We start from the raw sequence: 25330 nt of genomic DNA, 5'->3' as shown, positions 1-25330 counted from the left end.
TGGATGTTCCTTCAGAGTTGAAGATAATCTACTTCCTTGTCCAAACCTCCCGCAGAACGACGGGTGATGGCAGCGGGCAGGGTATGAACAGGAGACCAATGAGACGAACCAACGACAGTCCAGCGCGCATACCACGCGACCAGCCAGCCGTGAATATCAGATATATAAGAAATACTATTCTATCAGATCTAAACTACAGGGCAGGGCTGGGCTACACATTTCGTCTAGTTGTGATTGTGTGGATAGATAAATGTGGGGTGTATATAGGTCTGTGTACGTACCGTCCGTCTGTCACTGTGTGTATGTTCTGTTTTTATATCTATGTTTATGTTTACGTATGTGATCTAAGTTTTTTTTTTATATCCATATCAAAGTATGTGTATTGTAGGCCAGAGTAGAGAAATACTTAACAATCAATGTTATCAGCATAACAATGTATCAGTATACTGTTGTTCTATTTTTGTTCACCTATGTATCAACATTCAAACATCTTTGTGCCACAATGCCAGGCAGTCATGTCTGTTATGTGTTATTTGTTATTATTAATGTATGATAATGACACTCATTTTCTTTTTATGTATTGCACATTAGCTCGCTCAGCCCTTGAGTCTAGACCAGGGGTCTTCAACCTATTTTGGCCTACCGCCCCCTTTTCGATTTTTTTTCTTTAAAAAAATCCGCCAGCGCCCCCCTCTAAGAAAAACACTTATAAAGAAGCGCGAGAAGGCCAATTAGAACAAAATATCATCTGTTTATTAATGTTTATGCTGTCAATAACACTTATCCCGCTTGGGAGACGACCGCTTGCCAAAGGCGATTGCTGTGAACTCCTTGGCCTATGACTGACGAGCTTTAAGAAGAACTGAGTTACAGAGGTGCCCCCTGCCCCGTGAGCGCTATAAAGATTTATTCAGGCGCCATTTCGCTCTCACTGGCATAGAGAAAAGTACCTGGCAGCATTCTCTGGCAGCAGATAGCCTCTGAGAGAAACAGTTCGAGAGCTCTTACAAAAACTGCTGGACAAACATTTGATACTCCAAGAAAAGCCATTATTGAAGACAGGCGCAAAAGACGGAAAGAAAACTTAAATAGAACACCAGCATACAACGGCTTTGTCTGCATCAAATTCAGGAAAATATGTAGGTCGCATTTGGGTGTGCGTAGTTATGTGAAATTAAAGGCAAAAACAGCCAATATTATCATTATACAAAAAATTATGTCAAATAATTTTCAGTGATTACACACAAAAATTAATTGTAAAGACTTTCTTTCAAATCCTAAGAATAGTCTCCGTTTAAATTTTTGAATATTAGGGCCTACTGTTTTTTGGTTTAATTGTAAATTTAGTTTTATTTTTTAATATAAATATTATTATTGCTGAATTCACTACAAAAAGAAATTAAGCTAATGGGAACCTTGTGCCTCCTGCAGTCTGACAATATTAGAAATCTCAAGATTTAAATTAGCCAAAACAAGGCGAAGGTCTCCTCTAGTGGCTACATCCAGTCTATTTCTTTGCTTATTCATTTAGTTTATTAAGCACTGAATCTATGTTAACAATGTATGTTTACTGAAAAGCCAATTTCGACCACAGTTTTGGAATTTTACTGAAACATTAAAATGCAGCCACATCTCTGTTGTGCCTTCAGGTGCATAGCTAGGAATATCCATCGTTTGGGGGCCAGGGGACTTGACATCTTTGAGGGCCACTGCATTTTGCGTAATATTTAATTAATTAATTTAAAAAGCACTAATTTCCCCCCCCCCTCTTTTGAATGGGGACCCGGGGGATTTTCAAATTATGATGTTAATGATTATCAATTTTTTAAAAAAGTAAATTCCCCATCACACCTTGAGATCTATGGGGCAGATGATGTGAAAATCATCTGTTTCTATGGCCATGGTTATCGAGGGTGTCATGTGGCCAGCACAAAGACCAACCGCCATTACTTTTGCCCGACTAATGCCAGATACCTATTAGAGCTTGGTGGACTCGGAGGCGCCCGAAACTAAAAATCCCAGTCCTGACTAGGGTTCAAGCCCGGGACCTTCGGTTCAGTAGCCAAGGGCTTCACCGTTCAGCCACCATTTATTTACGTTAGACTAGCGATTTCTATCTCTTACTCTCTGAGTCATAACTAACCCTGACTGTAACTGACTGTAACTGTAACTGACTGTAACAGACTGTAACTGTAACTGACTGTAACAGACTGTAACTGACTGTAACTGTAACTGACTGTAACAGACTGTAACTGACTGTAACTGACTACAACTGTCTGTAACTGACTGTAACAGACTGTAACTGTAACTGACTACAACTGTCTGTAACTGACTGTAACAGACTGTAACTGTAACAGACTGTAACTGACTACAACTGTAACTGACTGTAACAGACTGTAACAGACTGTAACTGACTGTAACAGACTGTAACTGTAACAGACTGTAACTGACTACAACTGTCTGTAACTGACTGTAACTGACTACAACTGACTGTAACAGACTGTAACAGACTGTAACTGACTGTAACAGACTGTAACTGTAACTGACTGTAACAGACTGTAATTGACTGTAACTGTAACTGACTGTAACAGACTGTAACTGACTGTAACTGACTACAACTGTCTGTAACTGACTGTAACAGACTGTAACTGTAACTGACTACAACTGTCTGTAACTGACTGTAACAGACTGTAACTGTAACAGACTGTAACTGACTACAACTGTAACTGTAACTGACTGTAACAGACTGTAACAGACTGTAACTGACTGTAACAGACTGTAACTGTAACAGACTGTAACTGACTACAGCTGTCTGTAACTGACTGTAACTGACTACAACTGACTGTAACAGACTGTAACAGACAATAACTGACTGTAACAGACTGTAACTGTAACTGACTGTAACAGACTGTAACTGACTGTAACTGACTGTAACAGACTGTAACAGACTGTAACTGACTGTAACAGACTGTAACTGTAACTGACTGTAACTGACTACAACTGTCTGTAACTGACTGTAACAGACTGTAACTGTAACTGACTGTAACTGACTACAACTGTCTGTAACTGACTGTAACTGTAACTGACTGTAACTGACTACAACTGTCTGTAACAGACTGTAACTGTAACTGACTACAACTGTTTGTAACTGACTGTATTTGATTACCGGAAGCTTCAATTCTCTTCTTATAGTCTCGTCCCCAAAACGTCCATGACCTTCCTCCACGCTATCTTCAGCCTTCACCTTCCCTTTTTTCCCGCCATTTTGTCACCTGACCTAACTCATGCACGTGGATCTGAACTCACGATCATGTGACGTCACAGTCTTGCGCTTAGCCTTGACCTTGTCCTGCTGCGTGACAGGCAGCCATTCAATATGATTTTATATTAAAAAATATTTTTTGAATCCTTCAAATTGTAGTAGTTAAATATATATAGGCCTATCTATAAAATATTCAGAAGTTTATTTGAAAGAAAAGAAACAAAACAAATATTTATTTTTATTTTAATAACGTTAAAGAATTATTTAAATTTGGATATTGCCTGTATACAGAAACGAGCAGCTTGTTATTCGTGTTGTATAGGAATGATATGACGGAAGAAATGATTAGTTGTTCTAGAGTTATACAGAGATAAAAAGAAGGATGTACAATATATACATAGTTTTAAAACAAATACTACACAGAAACCAAATATATAACAAAGTTACAAAGACAGTTTGTGTGGAAACACAAACTCAAAATCGGCCCCCGAAGTGGTCCACCCAGGCAAGTAAAAACGTAGGTTTAAAAATATTTTTCAGAAAGAATATCTGAGTGAAATTCTTTTTAAGACAAATGACAGAGAAGAATGGAGAAAGAAGGTTGACAGATCTTGTGTGGTGCCCCAACGGTCCAGCTAACCAAGGGATAGGTGAAAGTGAAGGTGAAGCTAAATGTGAACCTGGCCTAACTGATGTCATATAATGATTGTGTAATTGATTTAATTGTTTTGTAAAGGGTCAACCTTTTATTCAAACCCTTAAGGGAAAAAAAACATTTCTGTAACAAAAAAAAAATACTTTTTAGTTAAGTGTTCCATGGCCATTGTGCCATGCTGCAGTTCACGCGATAATACGAAAAACTACTTAATAATTAATGTTTAAAATTATGCTCCACTCATATGCATACTAAATAGATTATTCTCTTTAAAAAATAGTGAACATTAAGATACAGATGTAGTAGTTAGTATGATAGAATTTATATATATAGGCATATGTAGTTCGTCCATCGTGGTTTGATGATGACCACTTTGTCATCCATGGGGGGCTGGGGATTTTGCACTGTGGTTTTATGACAGAACTTACTCAACTTATCAATACATTAAAAAAAAAATTAGAAAAAATCTAAAACCATTAGCATAAATGTTTTAAAAATATGGTAAATTATCCTTCCTCTTAATAAAAAATACTAGCCTCCCGTGTTTGTTACTATTAATAAAGAAAGGTTGTAAAAGTGGTGTATTTTTATGAAAAAAATGCTTTCATAATTGATTTAAAAATTATTTTTTTTTACTTTTAGAAAAGAAAGAAGTAGCCGTTACATCAGAAATTTGAATGATCTAAAATATTATGATGTCTGATTTCTTCTATCTTTTCTAGTTTACGAGATCTAAATGGGACGGACGCAGGAACGGACAGACCACACAAAACCAATAGCATCTTTTCCCCTTCCGGGGGCCGCTAAAAAAAACCCTTGATGTATGAAGTGTATAATGAAAAGTCAAATTTCAGGCAAAACTTTTATACAAAAATGTGTCCAATGAAAGCTTTCAGATGTGAGAGACACGCGACATTGTAACATTTTATGTTATGACGCTTGACATTACAACTATTAACACGGTAATGAGTACTATAACAATGAATACTACAACAATGAACACTATAGCAGTTTCTACTATTATGTGTTGTAACGGAAAGATTGACACTAAATTACTTAACCCTATACATCTTGCTTTTAGTTTGGTGAACAGCTATTTAAATAAAAACGCAATATTTTCTATTTTCTTATTATTATTATCTGACCCAATCATTTTTTTTTTTTTAAATTTACATCCTCGATTTCACAAATCTAGGTAAAAGCACATTTCTAATTCCACATTCTAGGACAAATTCATACAAGTGCTCCTTCTTCCCTATTGCCCACAGGGCACGGAACGGGTTGCCTGAATCAGACAGGAAAACAAATGACTTAGAAGACTTTAAGTCTTTAATTAGCACGCTAGATTAACCCGTGGATGCGCGTAGGATTGAATTATCTTCTCTTATAAAAGGAACGTCTGCAACTTATAAGATAAGCGTGAGGCCTAATTCTTATCCTCGTAGTCAGACGAGGTCAATCTGCGGCCACTTAAAAGTATATAAAATGCTGGCGGCCATTCTAAAAGACCTAGAAATTTCAGTAGTTTTAGTTTAATAGATAAAGTACCACTTTTTTCCTTTTTACAGTTTATTAACTCTCAATTCCAAATTTTGGGTTACATTTTGCTGGTGTGGACACCTTCATATCCTCATAACTCTTACAGTAGTCTAAATTTTTCGTGATGTAAACTAGGTAGAGACAAGACAGAATAATTTGGACGTGACACGAGACCGTTGAATGGCTAGGAAGTTTTCCCCTTATAAAGAATAAGCTGTTGTACTAGATCAGAAAGCGAAGGGCTCTGTTGTCTTTAAAGTGTGGAATTAAAGTGATCAGCTACATTGGAACGCATCGCCACTAGAAATCTATTTATTACTTTGTGGCTCGTTTAAAAAGGAAATATTTTCCACGTGCCCACATCATTCAAACTTCAGCATATATTAGCTATGGTGTGTACAAAGGCGCCTTCGACATGGAGGTCACGGTAGCACCGGCCTACTCTTAAGCATAAAAGCCTCAATAAGTACATGTGTTTGTGTCTGCTAGCTAAAGTTGACCTTCTGTCCCCCTACTGGACCATAGCCGACAAAATATAGCGGTCTGGAGTGCACGCCCTCCCCCCCCCCCCCCCGCTACACCCCCACCCCTCTACATGGAATGAAACATAAACATTTCACTGGAAACGATGCAGCCTTGCTTGTCAGGGTCAGATCCCAAGGGACGCAATCTAGTAATAGCGACTTTTCCGTTCCATTCACGGTTACGTCCTTGGCTTGACAACACTGTAACTAGTTCTAGGTCTCGTCGTGTCATTGTGAAACCAGGGCGTGTAACTAAGGGACTGGCTCCTACACCACACCAAGGGCGCTTCCTTATCTTACCTTCATTATATCTCGCGCAATTTAGATTCCGTACGCAGGCGGAGCCAGGCTTTATTTTCCGGGAGGAAAAAAAATGGGGGGGATATGACGAAAAAGAACAAGAATATTTCAATAACTGTTAACATAACAACATTTTTTTTTGTGATAAGTATATCAATACTACCACCCGCACTACAAGTGGTCCACAATAAATGTTCATTATTTTGTTTAAGTCTGTTTAATTCGAAATTTATTTTCCATAACGAATTCGTTGCTCGAGTTTATTTTGTTTTAAATTAAGCATGGCCACAGTTGGAAAAAAAAAGGTGATCATTGTTCGAAATATTATATTTTATTTCTAATATATTTTCTTTATTTTCTCAGGGCGGGCGTATCAAGACAAGTTTTATAAGTACTACTGTTGGCTACCAATACAGACAAGATGAATAAGGACTGGACAAGTCTCGATCCAAAACGCTAGAAACAATTGTTCTCGATCTAAACCGCTGCCCAGCAAGTTTATATTAAGTCAGTTCCAGTACTACAGACTACAGTCGCGGGAAAAAACAACGCAGCAGTGAGGTACTCTACAAGATTTAGCCTAAAACTGGCAATTTAAAAAAATTGTGTTTAGCTGCTGTGTCGCCAACCTACTATCTGTAAGACAGCAGACGTGGATCAACCGACAGTCACTGGCTTTCGCCACAAGACCAGTCTGGTCCACTTATCTCTCACAAGTTCCGTGAGTCAAGGGCCAGTGCACTTTGAAAGAAAAAGTCGTTGACGCCTTAAAGGAATTCAATTCTGGACTTCGCATCCACGACGCAAGGAGAGGCTCTAACCATACACATGTGCCCGCAGAGTATACAAAGTACTATGTGTTGATTTCGAGGCTCTAACCATACACATGTGCCCGCAGAGTATACGTAGTAATATGTGTTGATTTCGAGGCTCTAACCATACACATGTGCCCGTAGAGTATACAAAGTACTATGTGTTGATTTCGAGGCTCTAAACATACACATGTGCCCGCAGAGTTTACGTAGTACTATGTGTTGATCTCTGCATACAAGGAACACGCATTCTTTGTTTCCAAGCCTCACCTATCCCAAGGACCGACTCTGCCTAGGAAATTGAAGCTCACTAACTTGATTAAACATTTGACACTACTCATATTTTTTTGATGTATTGCAGTGGCGTAGCTAGGGTGGGTTCAAATTTGAAACTTCCCCCCGGGCCCTCACTCGAAGTCGGCCCCCAAATGAGTGTACGAAATTAGTTTTTACATTAAATATTTCGCCATTATCTCATGCCATGATGTCGAATGTCAAAATGCAGGGGCGCCTAAAGAGGTCAAGCCGCCGGGCCACATAACTCCCTAGCTATACCACTGATGTATAGATTCTGGACATTAAGAGCACCTTTACGATTTATGTCTGTAAGTCGATGCATAAAAGTTGAAAATATAAACATAAGACTTTGTCGCCAAAGCCATGAAAGTCAATACTGTCGTTGATTCTCCTGTTTTGTCTTCAGTCTTGTAGTGGAACAGATGGGAGATAATCACGAAGAAAGTCTCTCCACAATTTTCACAGTTGTCTGCACTTGCAGCTAAGTCAAAACTCTCCCCATGAGAGACACAGAAGTACAGGAGGTTGATGTTAGAAGCCAGCAGCCAGACTCCACGGAAGTACTTCGTTGAAACCATTTCCTGCAAAAGTCTAATAATCAAAGAACTTGTAAAACAAAACTTCAAGTCCTGCTTTTACCTTTGAATCCAGAATGTTCTATTGTTTCATAAAAATCGCAAGGATTTGTTCAGAATTTTTTTTTCTGTTACTCTTGGTAACTATTGTGTTGACCTCCTTCAGTCGTAAAGCGACTTCGGCTAATCTCGTATAAGGCATTTCACTGCAGAGAGACATCGCCAACTCTAAATCATTTATTTGGAGAGAGCTTTAGCCAAACGTAAGCTCTACTAGATGGTAGAGTCACAACGCCACTGGCTGCTAGCTCCCCATCCTTTTAAATCCCTGTTTCATTCATAAAGAAATATTTAAGAGTACAGGCACAATATTACCTTACATGTATCTTGCCTTCAAACAAACTTTGCATTAAGGATTACAGTATATATCTAGAACACTATATTTGGCATAAATTCCTGCAGTGGCTGCTTAGTCACCTCAGATCAGTAAGAAATATATACTAGATAAATATTGTTGTTGGACTTTGAATCCTAGAAAGCGTACAGATCGTTGGAAGTACATGCCAAAGATTATAAATACTGTACATAAGAATCTCAGAATTATCTTAATTGATATACCAGTAAAGTTAAGATGCATGTTTTATAAACCTAGATTCAATACAACAAATCTTTGTGCTGTAACTTAAAATAGCAAAAATCATAGGAATTGTTGTCACAATATTTCATTTAACATAATTTCCATTTTATGCGTGAAATAAATTAAAAGTTATCGTTCTTAAAATACAGTTATCTCTCTTCGATTACAGTTTTCTTCCTTATTAAGTCCACATTAGTTTGTAGCATTGACTTCATGATAAAAATACATTTGAGGGATGATTGTATTGATGAGATTTAATTTTGATCCAGAGCCCTGGGCAGTATTTTGATGTCTCGAGTCACCGAGTGCTTTTATCTCATTAATCTGTATGAAATCTTTAGCAACCAGGATTAGAAACACCATTGAATGGAACACTGACCACAATAATTAGAAATCGCACTGCCTGTTTCCTATGGAAATAAAATGACGAAGATGATTAAAAAAAAAAACGTATTTAATTTGTTTCGCTTTTTAATAAAATAATTTATTCATTATTTTTCCTTTTTACCAAAGTTAAGACTTTTAAATGATCCGAAACGAAACGTTTTGCATCATTGACTTTTGATGATGATACCACATGTCGATAGATTAGGTTTTATCAGAAAGTAATTTACTCTACATGTATTTGGTTGATAGTCGATTTTACGGTAGAAATCGGTGCTAGTGATACAAACAGCATAAACTCGATATGAAACAAAATTATCGAGGGTTAATAATGTATCGATTACTGACGTGAAACGATGACATCTCAGGCCAGGGAGTGTGTCTGTCTGTCTGTCAAATGATGATACCAGATTGATTGCTTGAAGTTCACATCGCTCAAAGCTAAACTCTAAAAGCCAGTGCTAGTTTTAATAAGTTTGAGTCACGTGTGACTGCATTATATGGTAATTAGTTCCTATGCACTACGCAGTTGTGTGCAGTGGCCAAATTTACTATCTTGTATTTTTAATTAACTTATAAACGAAGCCAACAAGGCAATTATTTATTTGGCATAATCTGAATAATTTAGTTTATAATTCATAGATATATAAAGTGACCTACATATCATTTCATTGGCCAGGTTTTTTTTACGTTGAAGGGATCTGTCATTGAATAAAAATGAGACGATACGCAGACAAAATAATTTTATTTCTGTTAAGACCAAGACTGAGACCTCTGTGTTGATCCTTGATGTACATTTTTGTCATCACATCAGTAAGAATGGTTTTAAAGTAGATTTTCATCTTTTCTTATAATTTAAAGACCTTCCAAATGAAATGGAGATTATAATATTCTAATTCTATACATTTCCGTTTGTGAATTTAGTCTTTCACAGCGGGCTTGAATAGATTTACTGTAAGGAATGCTTTCATGGACGCGGTGTGATGTGAAACTCAGAAAGACACAAAGGTAAAGGCACATTCCTCGTCCCATATGCTAGGACAAATTTGTACAAATACTTCTTCTTCCCTAGTGCTATTAGAGCATGGAATGGGTTGCCTGAGCTAGCCATGAAAACCAGTGACTTGGCAGAGGTCGTTGGTTAATATGCATGACTAAATGCATGACGCGTAGGACAACAAAACAATGTGACGAAGTCTTCTGAGGGCACAGTCGTCATAATTGAATGTTCCACAATATCTGCTTCACCGGAGCCTAAAGTTTTGATTTATTTTGTAGCGCGAATACGGTAAAGTCCAACTGCCTTTATTTCCCAGAAAAATTGGTTGCATTAACATTGTTATACTCAACACTAAGGACAAGAAACAGTGCGATAAAGACTTCCGAGGTCACTGTCGTTTTGACTGAATGTCTATAATCTCCACTTCACAGGGGCGGAGACAAGGGTTACTTAATGAAAAGTGTCGACAGTTCGTTGCCTATTTTTTTTTTTTTGGTTTTGATTTGTATATATATAGTTCGTCCATCGTGGTTCGATGATGACCACTTTGTCATCCAGGGGGCTGAGGGCTTTGCACTGGGGTTTAATGCCTCCTCATGTGGCTGGTGAGACCTATGTGAGCCCGGAATGTTCGGCCGCACACTAGGCAGGTTGTTCCAGCTGGAGCTAGTGTCGTTTGTCTTGCTTTTCTTCTCTGGCGTTTTTCTTCTGCCAGCATTGTTCTTTTTTCCTCAGCAACCTGTGCGCCAGTTTTTACAGCGCGACGCCATGATGCTCTGTCGTGTGCCTCTGTCTCCCAGGTGCCTGGGTCTATGCTGAACGCCTTCAGAGAAGCTTTGAGGGTGTCCCTGAAGCGCTTTCTTTGACCACCTTGCGAGCCCTTTCCTTCGCTTAGTTGGCCATACAAGAGTCGTTTAGGGATGCGGTGGTCTTCCATTCTGTAGACGTGACCTGTCCATCGCAGCTGTATAGTTCATGATCATTTACACTGTTCATTGTAATAGACCCGCCGCAGCTCATCAGTTATAAACAGGGCCTGTCTTAGGCCACTGCGGCCGCAGTGGGCCCTGGTTATCAACTCATCACCGCAAATATAGGAGCACAAGCGAGTAGTCAGAACGAGATCAATACTTAATGTTTCTAACCAAGATTTCAGATTTCTGAGCACATATAAATCCGGATTTGTTCATATTTCATTGTTCATAGCTGTACTTAAAATTATTTGGTTACTCTCAAAGCCAAAAGTTCGGCGCCACACTCAAAGAGCTATGCAAGAGGAAATTGTTTAAAAATTCATGTAACGTCCGTCAGTTGAGCTTTGCTTCAAGCCAATCCCAGGTATTGGCTTGAAATTGTTTCCTAAAATGTCACCCTTTTGTTGTCTGGCCATGTGACTGAAGCTTAGGTTCAAATCTTCCAAGCAGAGGTGAGTTGAGGCGTATAAATAATAAATACAAGCCTTAAGCAAACCAATACGTTAAGTCTGTTCTGGCGATAATTTTTCCCCCTTGACAACCCGGGACAACCAATCCCTACCACTCGACACCGAGATATAGGAGGTCTGGCATAATCACCACAGAGACAGACTGTATAGAAAGGGAAGAGGAGTCCGTTAGTGACAACTAAATTCTAATCATACAGAGCCTAGCAGAGCATTGATGAGTCGTTTCTCGCACAAAATCATTGTAAAGAACAACTTAACCGAATATACCATATTAATAAGGGGAGGTTATAAATTATTGAACTATAAGCTGACGTGACAGTGTCTGTTAAGTTAATAACAAGAGTTAATTACCCTAAAAAATCACTTCAATCAAACAATATTCTATCCTACTTGATGGTGAATCATTTGTATGCAATCATAATAGGTAAAATAAATCTACCCAAGAACACATAAAGGTGCATCCTAATACCAGCACCACATTGATTTTATACAAATAAATCCATAAAATCAGATTCTTTGGTAATTAGCATAATATCTCTATATTGTACTAAAATATATATACCTATCCAACAAACTATCTATCCAAATAAATAAACTCACACAAATACATATATACTTATGCACACAGTCAGAAACATATATAATAATTTCGCTTTACCATATCAGCATTTACATTACCCCAGAGTTCTTTATTGAAAGTCTACAATTTGTCTAAATATAATGTTAAGGCTATCAGGAAGGAACTTTTTTATTATCTATAACAATTTTCAGTCTAGTATTCCAAACAAGTATTCTATACTTCTATAAAATAATGAGTTTAAAACTCCCAAGAGCTTTATTACGTAATTTGCGAATCTTGTTTAAAAGAATTGCAAGATTGACATCCACATCCGACCCACAATTAACATCAAACAGACTTTTAACAGAATTTTTCACATTAGAAAACAAAGGACAATATTTAAAAAAATGTTTCCCTTCCATTACCAGTGACCTGTTACATATTTTACATTGACAAAGGATTTTAAGATATTTACATTCTTGTAATTAACATATTTCATTCCAAAAAAGGAACCTATACGTTACCTCCCTTGGCGCAATGTGCTCAATATGAAGATTGATAAAGGAATCCCTAAACTCTGTTATACCTCTTTCCTTTCCCTATTTGATTCTGAGACCGAAATCCTCCCTTAATGTGTACTTAGGTGCCGTGTAGATTTCATGAGCTTATTATGTATTGAGTGTTCATTATTCAAAAGGATTCTTGAAACAGATCGATACATTGGATAAACATGGACACCAAAGTAATGTAGAGCATCATATCATTCTGAATTATAAGTAATCGCCCCAATCGAATTACGTTATAATACACTGCCAATAGGAACTTTATAAATACTGTCCCACTGGTCTTTGGTACAACAAAGTGAATAACTATTTCAAACTATTCCACAGATTTTAAATGTGTTCATTACTGTCAGGTTGAGCGTGGTTATTTAAAACTTCCACGGCTTAATTACGTGAGCAAGACAAGTAGTTATACCCTACATAAAGGGACAGGTATTTCAGTTTATAACGAATTAATATGATAAATTAGAATTGGTAACAGAGGCCTTGCATATTGGTATGATGGGCTAACGTTAAAAAAAAAAGCACCCTTCTGGCGCAGGATCTGGAGCGGTCGTCCAGACCAAAGCCTCCTTAGAGCTCTCGTTGTTCACACTATCACTTTAGGGAGGACTCTTTCATAAGTCATTGACCAGGAGAGGTACTTGATGCGTCTGTAGTGAAATTCTAGATACTTATCTGTGACAAAAAACTGGCTAGTTTTTCGAGCACTCATTTTATTTCATAGTAAAGTTTCTGCTACTCACAGCAGACGTGACCTATACAAACATGAACTTGATTTATGTCTTTGTTCACCCAGACGTTAAGTACTCCGGTGTTAATTATCATGGACTTGATCAATAAATATAAAATGATTGGTTCTGATTTCGTAGGGAAAAAAGACAAATGTATCCATTTGTCCACAGAGTTATTTGCACTCTAGCAAAGAAGAAAATGTAAAACCTACTGTTAATGTATTAAAATAATATAAACTAACTTTATATTAAAAAAGGATAACAATATTTAAAAAGGCATCTATTGTACTTTTCATTATTACATATAACATTTGAAGTGCTATTGATAGTGATTAGAAATACATTTATAATATTCTCCCTCTCTCTATCTCTCCCACCCTCTCTCCCTCTCCCTCCCTCTCTCTCCCTCTCTCTCTCCCTCCCTCTTTCTCTCCCTCCCTCCCTCTTTCTCCCTCTCTCTCTCTCTCCCTCTCTCTCCCTCTCTCTCTTTCCTTCTCTCTCCCTCTCTCTCCCTCCATCTCCCTCTCTCTCTTTCTTTCTCTCTCCCTCTCTCTCCCTCTCTCTCCCTCTTTCTCTCTCTCTCCCTCTCTCTCTCCCTCTCTCTCTCTCTCCCTCCCTATCTTTCACTCTATTGGCTCTTAAATCTCTTGACCGTGGAAATCTTATTGCCCCAGGGACGCTGTGTTTAAAAACACACTTCTCCAGCGACAGGGACAAGGTAGGTGGCTGTCTTTCTCAGAGTAATCTCTTCACCTGACTTGCAGGGGAGGATATTTCTATAACTGGTAGCGATACTTTAAAGTCATTGGTAGGTATAGACTCTTGATAAATACAGGTTGTGATCTCAGTTGTCCACTCAACCGCCCTATTCACCTTTACCTGGTAGTAATATGGATTTGGTGCAGAGCCCCAGGGACGTCGTATTGAAGGCACTATTCTCTAGCAACAGGGACAAGGTAGGTGGCTATCTTTCTCAGAGTAATGTCTTGGCCAGGCCTGGACATCCTACTTTTCAAACTACACTTGTGAGTCAGCCCAAAGCCGAGTATATTGTGGACGTAACCCACTCATTAAATCAAATTAATCTTTGAAAACGTGAGCGCTAAGCTCTTGTCCAACAGTTTAACTCTTACAATCGCAAGAACACAAGTAAGCGCAAACTGAAGTCGAAATGCTTAAACTTAATTAACTAAACGAGTGGATTTTAATAACTTTTAAATTTGTTAAACACTAGAAATTTATAGCATAGAAGCATTTCGATCTTAATTTATTTTCTTTAAATAGTATTCATCTTTTTTTTGGTAACCGATGATATAAATATTGTGAACTTTTATAAAGACAAGTGTTTAGTAAAGAAATCGTTTATACTAGTTACTGGTAAATGTTCTGTCTATACATAGTTTCAAACCAATTATTGCGTTACGATTTGAACTTATTCCCTAAGACCGACCACTGAATGATAACTACATATTAGCACATATAGCCTACACGATGACCAACTTTGATTGTTCTGAATAGGCCACAAAACAAAACTAAAAGTGTTTAGTGCGATCTGAGGGGGGAAGATATTTCTAGAACTGGTAGCGATACTTTAAAGTCATTGGTAGGTATAGACTGAGGAGAGGGGCGGTACAGGTTTAGGTCTCGGTAGGTCCACACCATCGCCGCCCCACTGACCTTCACCTTGTAGCACTACGGATTTGGTGCAGAGAGGTCAAACTTATTTCAATAAAAAATTAAATTGTGTAATACATTTTTACAAAAGATCAACTCACTCTGTCTGTCTGTCTGGTCAAAAAGTGTGTACATCATATTTCTCCCACGCCCATTCTCGGATCAAGTTGAAACTTTACAAAATTATTTACTGGCATAGACAAGACATGAATCGATAAATAGTAATTATTGGGAATTAATTATTTTGTCTGATATATAATAAGGGAAAAAGCTTGTGCTTTATTGATAAATATTGTTTTAATGGCGGAATTCTTCCCCTTTAGATACGGGTTTTTTTAAAAGGTGTGTTGTTGTTGTTGTTAAAAGTGTTTTAATGTTTGTATAAAAAGGATTGCTTGATTGATTTGTTGATACAAGTTTTCACTAAATGGTAACTACAGTGGACTATTCACAGTTAGTTTCGTCAACAGCCTAACTGAAGGAAAACGGCTTGTCTGCATTTGATATGACAAAATGGGCCTACAACTACTGGGTTTGTTTAGTCACTTGAAGCATCGGACTCATCTGAAATCTCCTATTATTATTATTATTATTATTATTATTATTATGTTAAAAACAAACATATTTTTATTCTCTGGCACTGCCAGGGTCGAGTTTCGTTAAAGAGAAACAAATTTCATTGCAGTCCATTTATCAGTGGCCTCTGAGAAATTTTCTGGTGATGTGGCAGGTCTGCAGCAGGCAACGAGAATCTTCTTAGGGATGTTAAGGGCCTTGAAGGTATCAATGAGGTCGGTTGTCATTATTCCCTCAGTTGATATAACAACAGGATATATTGTTATTTTAGACAACATCGATAACCGCAAAATCTCCAAGCTTATGTTCCCATATTATTATTATTGTTATGTTAGAAAAGAGCGAGTATTCATTCTCTGGCGCTGCCAGGGTCGAGTTTCGTTAAAGAGAAACAAAATTCATCGTAGTCCCTTTAACAGTTTCAACCGAGGAATTTTCTGGTGATGTGGCAGGTCTGCAGTAGTACCGCCCTCTGGCAGGCAACGAGAATGTTCCTAGGAATGCCAAGGGCCTTGAAAGTATCTGTAAGGTCAATTGTTATTATCCCTTCGGTTGATATGACAATGGGGTATATAGTGTTGTTTTAGATAATTTCCATAAACGCTTAATCTCCAAGCCAAGGTTCCCATATTTTCGTTGGTTTTTCCAGCTCAGTTTTTTTTTTAATTATGAGAAAGTGGTACGGCGATGTCGATAATGGGAGCGGCTTTTTATTTTTTTTATCGATGAGCAGCAGATCAGGGCGATTAAAATCTACGGTTATGTCAGTCAAAATAGGCCTATTCAGTACAGTAGATGATCAGTAGACTCGAGAATCTCTTGTGGTGAGTATTTGTAATATGGAGGAGTGTCCTTACCGATCAAATTGTGTGTCAAAGCCAGGTGCTGGTGTATTAGCTTTGCAACTTGGTTATGGCGACCTAAGTTGGCTGATTCTGATAGGGCTGAACATCCTGCCATAATGTGTTCAATCAACTCACCAACATTTCCACATTTTTATTACTATTATTTGTAAAGTATTTACACACTAAAACTTGAAACTTGTTTAAAAAATTTAGCATTTCAATACAGTTCTATCATGCAGTCTCTACTGACACAACATCCCACAATAAATCTTCATACCATTACATCCAACACTTGCCTATAAATAATGTTTACAACGTACAAAAATTTATACAGTACCTCAATATTTTATTGTTTGGAGTAGATTATTACATGTGGACATTCTATTCTCAGGTGAATTGTAGAAAATAAACATGGTTTAAAGTTGTCAAGCGTACAAGGGTAGAATGGACGAGCGTGTCGTCTTCAACCACACAGTCCTATCGGAAGACGCCGACTCTGACAACTCCACCATCTTGGATGGTCAACATGGCTTGCTGAGCTACAGTGCACGTGACGTTTTCATCATCGTCAACCACGTGATCATAAGCAGCGCCATTGGTCTATTCGGGATCGTGGCCAACGTCATCAATATGTGCGTATTTCGCCTTCAGGGCTGGAAGAGCTCTACCAACATCAGTTTTTTCGCACTCACGCTGTGCGATCTGTTCAGTTTGATCTTTCTGGAATGGATGAACGTCTGTCTGAACCCTTTCATCGAAAACATTGACTCGGTGATCATTTTCAAAGAAATTCAATTTCTGACTGCGGGGATACTTCACGTCTGCACGGCGCGCATCACCAGCTGCGTGACTGCGTACATCACTGCGGAGCGATGCCTCTCCATCGTCTTCCCCTTAAAAATAAAGCAGCTGGTGACGCCTCGGAGGGCAGCGACGATCATGGTCATCATCTACAGCGTCAACATCGCCACGCTGATCCCGGAGTACGCAGCGGCGTATTTCGACTGGAAGTTTTACCCGCCCAAGAATAAGACCATGATAGGGCTACAGTTTCGGAGCTACAAGACATTGGCGGAGTCGCTGTTGTTCATATTTCACGCCGCTCTGGCCGTGTTCTCGTTCGTCGCCACCATTGTATTCACGGGCATATTGGTGTTGAAGTTAAAGCTGTCCGCACAGTTCAGAAAGTCCACGACGTTCGACTCGGAACAAATCGAGATGAAGACCGCAAGGGACAAGAGAACGATGACCATGGTCATTCTCGTGGCTACCAACCTCATCATCTTCTACTTCCCAACTGTAGCCTTCTGCATCGTCCTACCCGTAGTTCCGGAGTTTAGTATCATCGGAAGGGAATCGAACCTTTTCGAAGCCGTCTGGAGCTTCGCCTTCCTCTGCCACTCTATCAACTCCAGTATCAACATATTTGTTTACCTCAAGATGAGTTCAAAGTTCAAAAACAATTTTTGGAAGCTCTTTTCGGTGAGCGCAAATGACAAGCCTGCTGAGCTGGTGCGTAAGACAAACAAGGAAACGCAAAAACTGTGAATAAATTGATTTTAAAACGAATGAAACACGAGATTGTAAACTTATTTTGTTATCAAATCTTGTCTTTTGTTTTTATACATTAAAAGAAAATTTTTAAAACGGAGACAGAACAAAAATTACAATTGTCCTCCCGAAGAGCAAGACGCTCAGACTTTCCCTCTCTGTTTTTTCAGAGATTGGTCAATGTTCATTACTTCATTTAACAGAGACAGTATAGACCAGTGGTGCTCAAACCTTTTATTTTTTTCACCCAGCGGGTCATATACATCTCCAACACATGTGCGGCCGGCCGCGTTACTTAGTCAAGTGTAATTGAAGCCCAAGGCGAAGGGACGGCCTTAGGTAATTGGAGGCCCTAGGTGAATAAAATAGAAAAAATAAAGATAAACAGAAAAAAAAGTACAATTATGTAATTTATGTATAACATTAGTCACAAGTTGCGCTACTTCTCGTAAAATAATTGTTTTTAGACCTGTACGAGGCCCCAAACCATAGGAGGCCCTAGGCCGCTGGATAGTTAGCCTATGTCTTAGGCGGTTGCTCGTTGTGCTGGCCACATGACACCCTCGTTAACCGAGTTCCACAGTAACAGATGATCTTTACATCATCTTCCCTATAGATCGCAAGGTCTGAAAGTGGTATTTAAGGGCCGTCCATGACTTGTGCCACGGGCCATAATCGTCAAGTGCAGTGGAGTTATTTACGGAGACCCTCCGCGGCTTCACTTTGAAATGTGTGTGGGCGAAAGGGGGGGGGTAACGTTTCATCGCATCACAGAACGGAAATGTCCCTCATGCAAAAGTTTTGGAATCCCTGGTGAAGACCTGACTGTATGTTCCACAATATCCTCGATGTTTGAGATTGAAAACATTTCTCTCCCAATCCACAGACACGTGACCTTCCTCCAAGTTGACGACTATTTGGGACATTATTGTTATGGATTATTAAAATATGAAAACATTCTCTTATTTTCTGTTAGCGATGTTGATTATGTTATAACAGTGTTATACGCAACACAGAAGACAGCAAGACAATGTGATGAAGACTTAATGCTAAATAAAAAAAATGCCACCTCTTTTTTTTTTTTTTTATAATTATTTGGGAATAGTTGTTTTTAATTATTGTATATTTGACCAATTTGTGTTTTAGGAGAAGGATTGCCTCTAGGGCACTCTAAGACTAAGACTAAGACTAAGACTGCTTTATTGATCCTTACGGAAATTTGTTGTGATTACAAGGACTCGTTTCTCATATAAAGACAACACAACAGAAACATACACATAAATACAACAGACACAACATAAAGAGTTCATTCAGCGACTACACACAGGTATCTTGGTGCATTCCATGTTCCCTGATCAATGAGTGGCGGTGATAGAGTCTGACCGAGTGAGGTACGAACGAGTTTTTGTACCGCTCCGTTCTTGTTTTGATTAACAGCAGTCGCCCACTTCGCGACGACCTGGCGTAGTTCTGATGGAGCGGGTGGCCGTTGTCTTCCAAGATTTTTTCGATTTTTCTTAGGCACGTTTGTTCAAAAAGTTCCTTTAAATGTGGTAATGTTGTGAGTGTAATTTTTTATGCTTTTTTAATGATGTTTTCTAGACGTTGCAACAGTTTAGATGAGGCGTTGCCTTGCCAACAAGTTATTCCGTATGTTAGCAGATTTTGTACAGTTGCGCCGTAAAATGTCTCAAGGATCTTCTTGTTTAATTTAAAACTGTTGAGTTTGTATAGAAAAAAGAGTCGCTGGGCTGTTTTCTTTGTCAGAGTTCCAAGGTGGTCTTCCCATGAAAGCTTGTTGTTGATGATAACGCCTAGATATTTATATGCCTTTTTTTTGTTCTATAGATGTAGTGTTTATTTGCAGTTCACGTATAGTTTCTTTTTTCTTTCTAAAGTCTATTATAAGTTCTTTAGTTTTTGTTACATTCAGTTCTAGAAAGTTGTCGGTGCACCAGTTTGTAAACTCTTCTATCGAGCTTCGATACTGAGTTTCGTCTCCTGAAATAAGACCGACTATGGCAGTATCATCAGCGAATTTAATGAGTTTAACTGAGTCATAGATGCTTCTTATGTCATTAGTGTAAAGAGTGTATAGTACAGGAGAAAGTACACAACCTTGTGGAGCACCCGTACATAGTACTCGAGTTGACGATTTGGTGTTGTTGACTTTAACATACTGGGGCCGTTGGGTTAAAAAGTTTAGAACCCATGCTTGTAAGTAAGGGCTTACATTTAAGTTACTCAGTTTGTTTATCATTAGATGTGGCTGTATGGTATTGAAAGCCGAGGAGAAATCTACGAAGAGGACTCGTGCGTAGGTTTTGGGTATATCGAGATGCTTATAAAGATGGTCCAAAAGCAATAGAATGGCATCCTCAGTTCCTCTAGCTGCTTTGTATGCAAATTGGTGAGGATCTAGGCTGTTACTGACTTTTGCTACAAGTTGTTTAAGCATATATTTTTCAAAACACTCTAGGGCACTGTGTTACGTTCTACTTCTGTTTTAACGGTTTCACATTAAATTTTAATATTTTTTGTCGAAATGTTGCCAACTGAAAGTGGATGTAGAACAAAAAAAATAATCCTAAACACTTTTAGAAACATGCACAGGTTGCGAGAGATATTTAGCCGAATCATTAATTATCAAATTAAAACTGAGCTGAATGTGATACAGAAAAAAAAAAAACAAAAAAGAAAAAAAAAACGTCCTAAGATTTGAATCACAATCCTTTTTAAAAAAAGTAACAACCCCTGGGCAGTTTAGTCCAATAGCTAGTCGCCACGTAGTACAGACTTATGACTTGGCAACGAGCTATTGAAGTAAACTGCCCACAGGTTGTGACGTTGGAGGTCAGTATTCAGGCACTTTATAACGATTAGTCTCGTTCGACAGACAGACAGACAGACAGATAGATAGATAGATAGATAGATAGATAGATAGATAGATAGATAGATAGATAGATAGATAGATAGATAGATAAATAGATAGATAGATAGATAGATAGATAGATAGATAGATAGATAGAGATAGATAGATAGATAGATAGATAGATAGATAGATAGATAGATAGATAGATAGATAGATAGATAGATAGATAGATAGACAGATAGATAGAGATAGATAGATAGAAAAATAGATAGATAGATAGAGAGATAGATAGATAGATAGATAGATAGATAGATAGGTAGATAGATAGATTAGTAGATAGATAGACAGATAGATAGAGATAGATAGATAGATAGATAGATAGAAAGATAGATAGAGAGAGAGAGAGAGAGAGAGATAGATAGATAGATAGATAGATAGATAGATAGATAGATAGATAGATAGATAGATAGATAGATAGATAGATAGATAGATTGCAGCGGCTATGTTTCTTGGTCCAAAACTTGGGAAATCTTTGGATTTTAAAAGATATTAAAGGCGCTTAAAACAAAATTGTTGTCTCATTTTAAATTTTGCTAAGCTTTCAATAATGGCATGATATTTAAAAAAATTAATTCCGTGTTGTAAAAAAAAAGTGTATACCTGAAATTTGATTTAAAAAAAAACTATGTTGATTCTGTTTCAGAGATTGAGCAGAAATCCATCCATTCTATAAATCTTAATGAGACAAATTTAAATATTATTCTAGCAATTAATGTTCTTAATCATTTTGTCATTAGTTTCGTTGCTTTGCGCGCTAAAATCTCCGGGAGACTTTTTAAATTTGAACTATTGAAATCATATTAAAGCGCTCCTCAAGAATAAAACTGTATTAATCACCAATTAGCAAAGTAATTAAATTCTAAGCTATCATAAAAAAAAATTAGGAATGTTAATTTGGTGTGTATTGACCTACATCTACTGTTTAAACGTAAACTCCAGCAATTTACTTACTGGTATCGCTTAGTGTGTGTGTGTGTGTGAATAATTGCATAATTATTGGGTTTAAATGGCTGATGATAAAATTCTGATCACATATGGGGTTTGTAAATGCTCAATGTTGATTAATGTTTATTCAATGTTTGTCATATAAATAAATGTGAGAGTTACTATAATTTCATCTAGTTATGATTTTATTCTTGTTAATTTTCATTTTGTGAAAAGTGATCCTAATGTGCTACCGTATGGAACTATACAGTATTGGTAGAGTAGTGTTTGAATTGCATTTGTTTAACTCTTTCTCTTCTAACTAACGATACCAACGTTGATTCTACCAGAATGTGGTAAATAATTACGGAGAGAAGGAGTTAAAGCTTACACTACATAAAAATATTGAATCTTTAATAAAGTAAGGTGTTCAAGTGTCTATCTATCTATCTATCTATCTATCTATCTATCTATCTATCTATCTATCTATCTATCTATCTATATCTATCTATCTATCTATTTATCTATCTATCTATCTATATCTATCTATCTATCTATCTATATCTATCTATCTATCTATATCTATCTATCTATCTATCTATCTATCTATCTATCTATCTATCTATCTATCTATCTATCTATCTATATCTATCTATCTATCTATCTATCTATCTATCTATCTATCTATCTGTCTGTCTATCTATCTATCTATATCTATCTATCTATCTATCTATCTATCTATCTATCTCTATCTATCTATCTATCTATATCTATCTATCTATCTATATCTATCTATCTATCTATCTATACATCTATCTATCTGTCTGTCTGTCGAACGAGACCAATCGTTATAAAGTACCTGAATACTGACCTCCAACGTCACAACCTGTGGGCAGTTTAATTACATAGCTCGTTGCCAAGTCATAAGTCTGTACGACGTGGCGACTAGCTATTGGACTTAACTGCCCACAGATTGTGACGTTGCAGGTCAGTGTTGAGGGCTTCTGTAACGATTGGTCTCGATTTGAACCACAATACACGCGAGTGAATGCAAAGACTGTCGGTCAGTTTAAGCCAAATATAGAAGGCTGGCAAGGACTGATCGAAAAAAGATTTATTTAGAGACATTGGAAAAAAAGGATTGCTAAAAATAGCTCCAGTAATTGATGATAAAACTGCCGGAACTACTCATTACTTAGTAATAAACCAAACGTAAAAGGAAGGCCTAGCATGGGTACTAGAGCGTGACTATCTTGACTTCTACCTTGGGCTATACCTAAAGTTAAAAAGTATAACTTAGAAACCAGCCAACCCCCCCCCCCCCCCGCAAACCCCCCAAAATTTTATAATTACAACAAAAATCTCAAAATAAAAATGAGTGTATTGAGACTTCAGTAGACTACCATCTGAACCATTACATGTTTGCATTGATCTTGTCTAGATTGATCTCCGTTCACTAACGTGTGATTAATAATATTGATTTTGTTATTAGGTTTGTATTGAGCCTGGCAAATTATCTAAGTCATTAGAGACTCTAAATGGATTTCAATTTTACTATAAAAAATAAAGCATTATTACAGCGACATTCTTTGTGTGTGGACAACGGCGGTGAGTCTCAAAGTGTCCATCTTTGAACATAACAAATGATCATTATCTTCTAGAAGAACTATTCAGAACCTTATGCTAAAAGAGGTTTTTAATCGTAATTCTCCTTAAAGTTGAGTTGAAGACTCTATGCCCATCTCTATTACATCGGCCTACAACTGCTCCGTATGGGAGGGATCCGTTAGTCTAATTTATTTTCACTTACGTATGTAAACATTTTTATGGTAACCAGCAGTAGGATTCGAACCCATGCCTTGACAAAGACTATAACATGCAACCGACGCTATAGATCACGGCCAATAAGTCCAGTTAGCCACGTCTGACCGATTCATCGTTCTTGGGCACCTAACCATATGTAGTCAGTTATTTAAAAATCTGGAACTTCGAGAAGGTGAAAAACAATTCGAAAGACAAAATCAGGTCATTAGAGCTGGTGAAATTACTACCCGAACAAGTCCTGCTATAAAATATGCTTTGATCCAAAACTACAGAACAAATTCATTTTAGTTTTGTCAGTGTACCTTAGAAGTCAAAATATACAGCTTTCGGCGCTCAACAACTCCAACGAGCTAGTTTTATTGGGGGTGGGAGGGGAGGGAGGGGGCGTGAGTGGAGATTATTTTGTGTCAGATTGTTACAATTAAAAATCTGAGAAGCACTGACCTTTGAACTACAAGTTTTTTTAAAGAAAAATGTGAACGATATTTTATTTCGTTTTGCGGAGGGGATGTAAAGCAACTGCCGCACCAGCCATCAACTACCCTAGTCACGCCACTGGTTTAAAAATCAATTCCGAACTCAGTGCTCCACAGATTTTAATATTTTTTTTTTTTTTTTTTTGCATACGCTCCTCCCACGCCCTTTTTTATTTCACGTATATGCAGTGGATGAATGGTAAAGCTTGGCTTACGAATCGGAGGTTCCCGGGTTTAAGTCCTGGTGAAGCCTGGGTTTTTAAATTTCGGGATCCTTAGGCCACCTCTAAGTCCAACCAGCTCTAATGGGTACCTTACATTAGTTTGGGAATAAGTAAAGGCGGTTGGTTGTCGTGCTGGCAACATGACACCCTCGTTAACCGTGGGCCTCAGAGACAGATGACCTTCACATCATCTGCCTTATAGATCTCAAGGTCTGAAAGTCGAGTTTTTTTCCTTTTTTTTTTTTTCTTTACACATCCTTTTAAAAAGTATTTTCTGCTGTGTCGTTCAGTTCTCCATTGCCTTGTTCATTCAATAACTCTTCATATTAGGAATCCATAATGTTATAGTGATCATCTGGTGATAGTAAGGATTGTCTCCGAGTCCGAAGATTAATGCGCATTGCTGTATTTCCTGTGGCTACGCAGCTCAGCTGAGACCTACAGATTTCCGCCGGTGGTGGATTTTAGATTTTCTAATCCCCTTGTACGTCTGTCCTTGGCAATGGATTTTACTATTTTTTGCCTCAAATGTGTATACGGCTGCCTTTGTAAGGGATGTCCAGCTGCCTCGTTCTGGAGCCGCATGCAGCCAAGTCATTATAGGGTAATGTTATGATTACGTATTGTTACGAATGATGACGGGATAATGTTATGTTTATGCTAAAGTGATGTGGTGATATTACGGCTATGTTACGGCTATGTTATGGCTAAGTTACGGCTATGTTATGGCTAAGTTACGGCTCTGTTATGGCTAAGTTACGGCTATGTTATGGCTAAGTTACGGCTATGTTATGACTAAGTTACGGCTATGTTATGACTAAGTTACGGCTATGTTATGGCTAAGTTACGGCTATGTTATGGCTTAGTTACGGCTATGTTATGACTAAGTTACGGCTATGTTATGGCTAAGTTACGGCTATGTTATGGCTAAGTTACGGCTATGTTATCGCTGAGTTGCTGCTATGTTATGGCTAAGTTACGGCTATGTTATGGCTAAGTTACTGCTATGTTACGGCTAT

The 25330-nt window shown here is 37.8% G+C and overlaps 2 protein-coding genes across 2 annotated transcripts; one reads left to right on the top strand and one right to left on the bottom strand.

The window, feature by feature from the left end:
* Positions 1-2368: 2368 nt before the first annotated feature.
* On the bottom strand, positions 2369-7967 carry LOC129924833 (uncharacterized). The gene is made up of 2 exons (XM_056022124.1): positions 7767-7967; positions 2369-3106 (listed from the first exon to the last, which is right to left on the bottom strand). The coding sequence occupies exons 1-2, from the start codon at positions 7965-7967 to the stop codon at positions 2369-2371; spliced, it is 939 nt and encodes a 312-aa protein (XP_055878099.1).
* Positions 7968-9681: 1714 nt separating this feature from the next.
* LOC106077224 (probable G-protein coupled receptor B0563.6) lies at positions 9682-17954 on the top strand. Its single transcript, XM_056022113.1, has 2 exons — positions 9682-9798; positions 16772-17954. Exon 2 carries the CDS (start codon positions 16825-16827, stop codon positions 17926-17928), a length of 1104 nt encoding a protein of 367 aa, XP_055878088.1. The 5' UTR covers positions 9682-9798; positions 16772-16824; the 3' UTR covers positions 17929-17954.
* The last annotated feature ends 7376 nt before the right edge of the window (positions 17955-25330 follow it).

The sequence above is a fragment of the Biomphalaria glabrata genome, chromosome 2 (genome assembly GCF_947242115.1).
Source record: "Biomphalaria glabrata chromosome 2, xgBioGlab47.1, whole genome shotgun sequence".
NCBI classification, from domain to species: Eukaryota; Metazoa; Mollusca; class Gastropoda; family Planorbidae; genus Biomphalaria; species Biomphalaria glabrata.
Note: the sequence above shows the minus strand (reverse complement) of the source record. Positions and strands in the feature narration are given on the sequence as shown.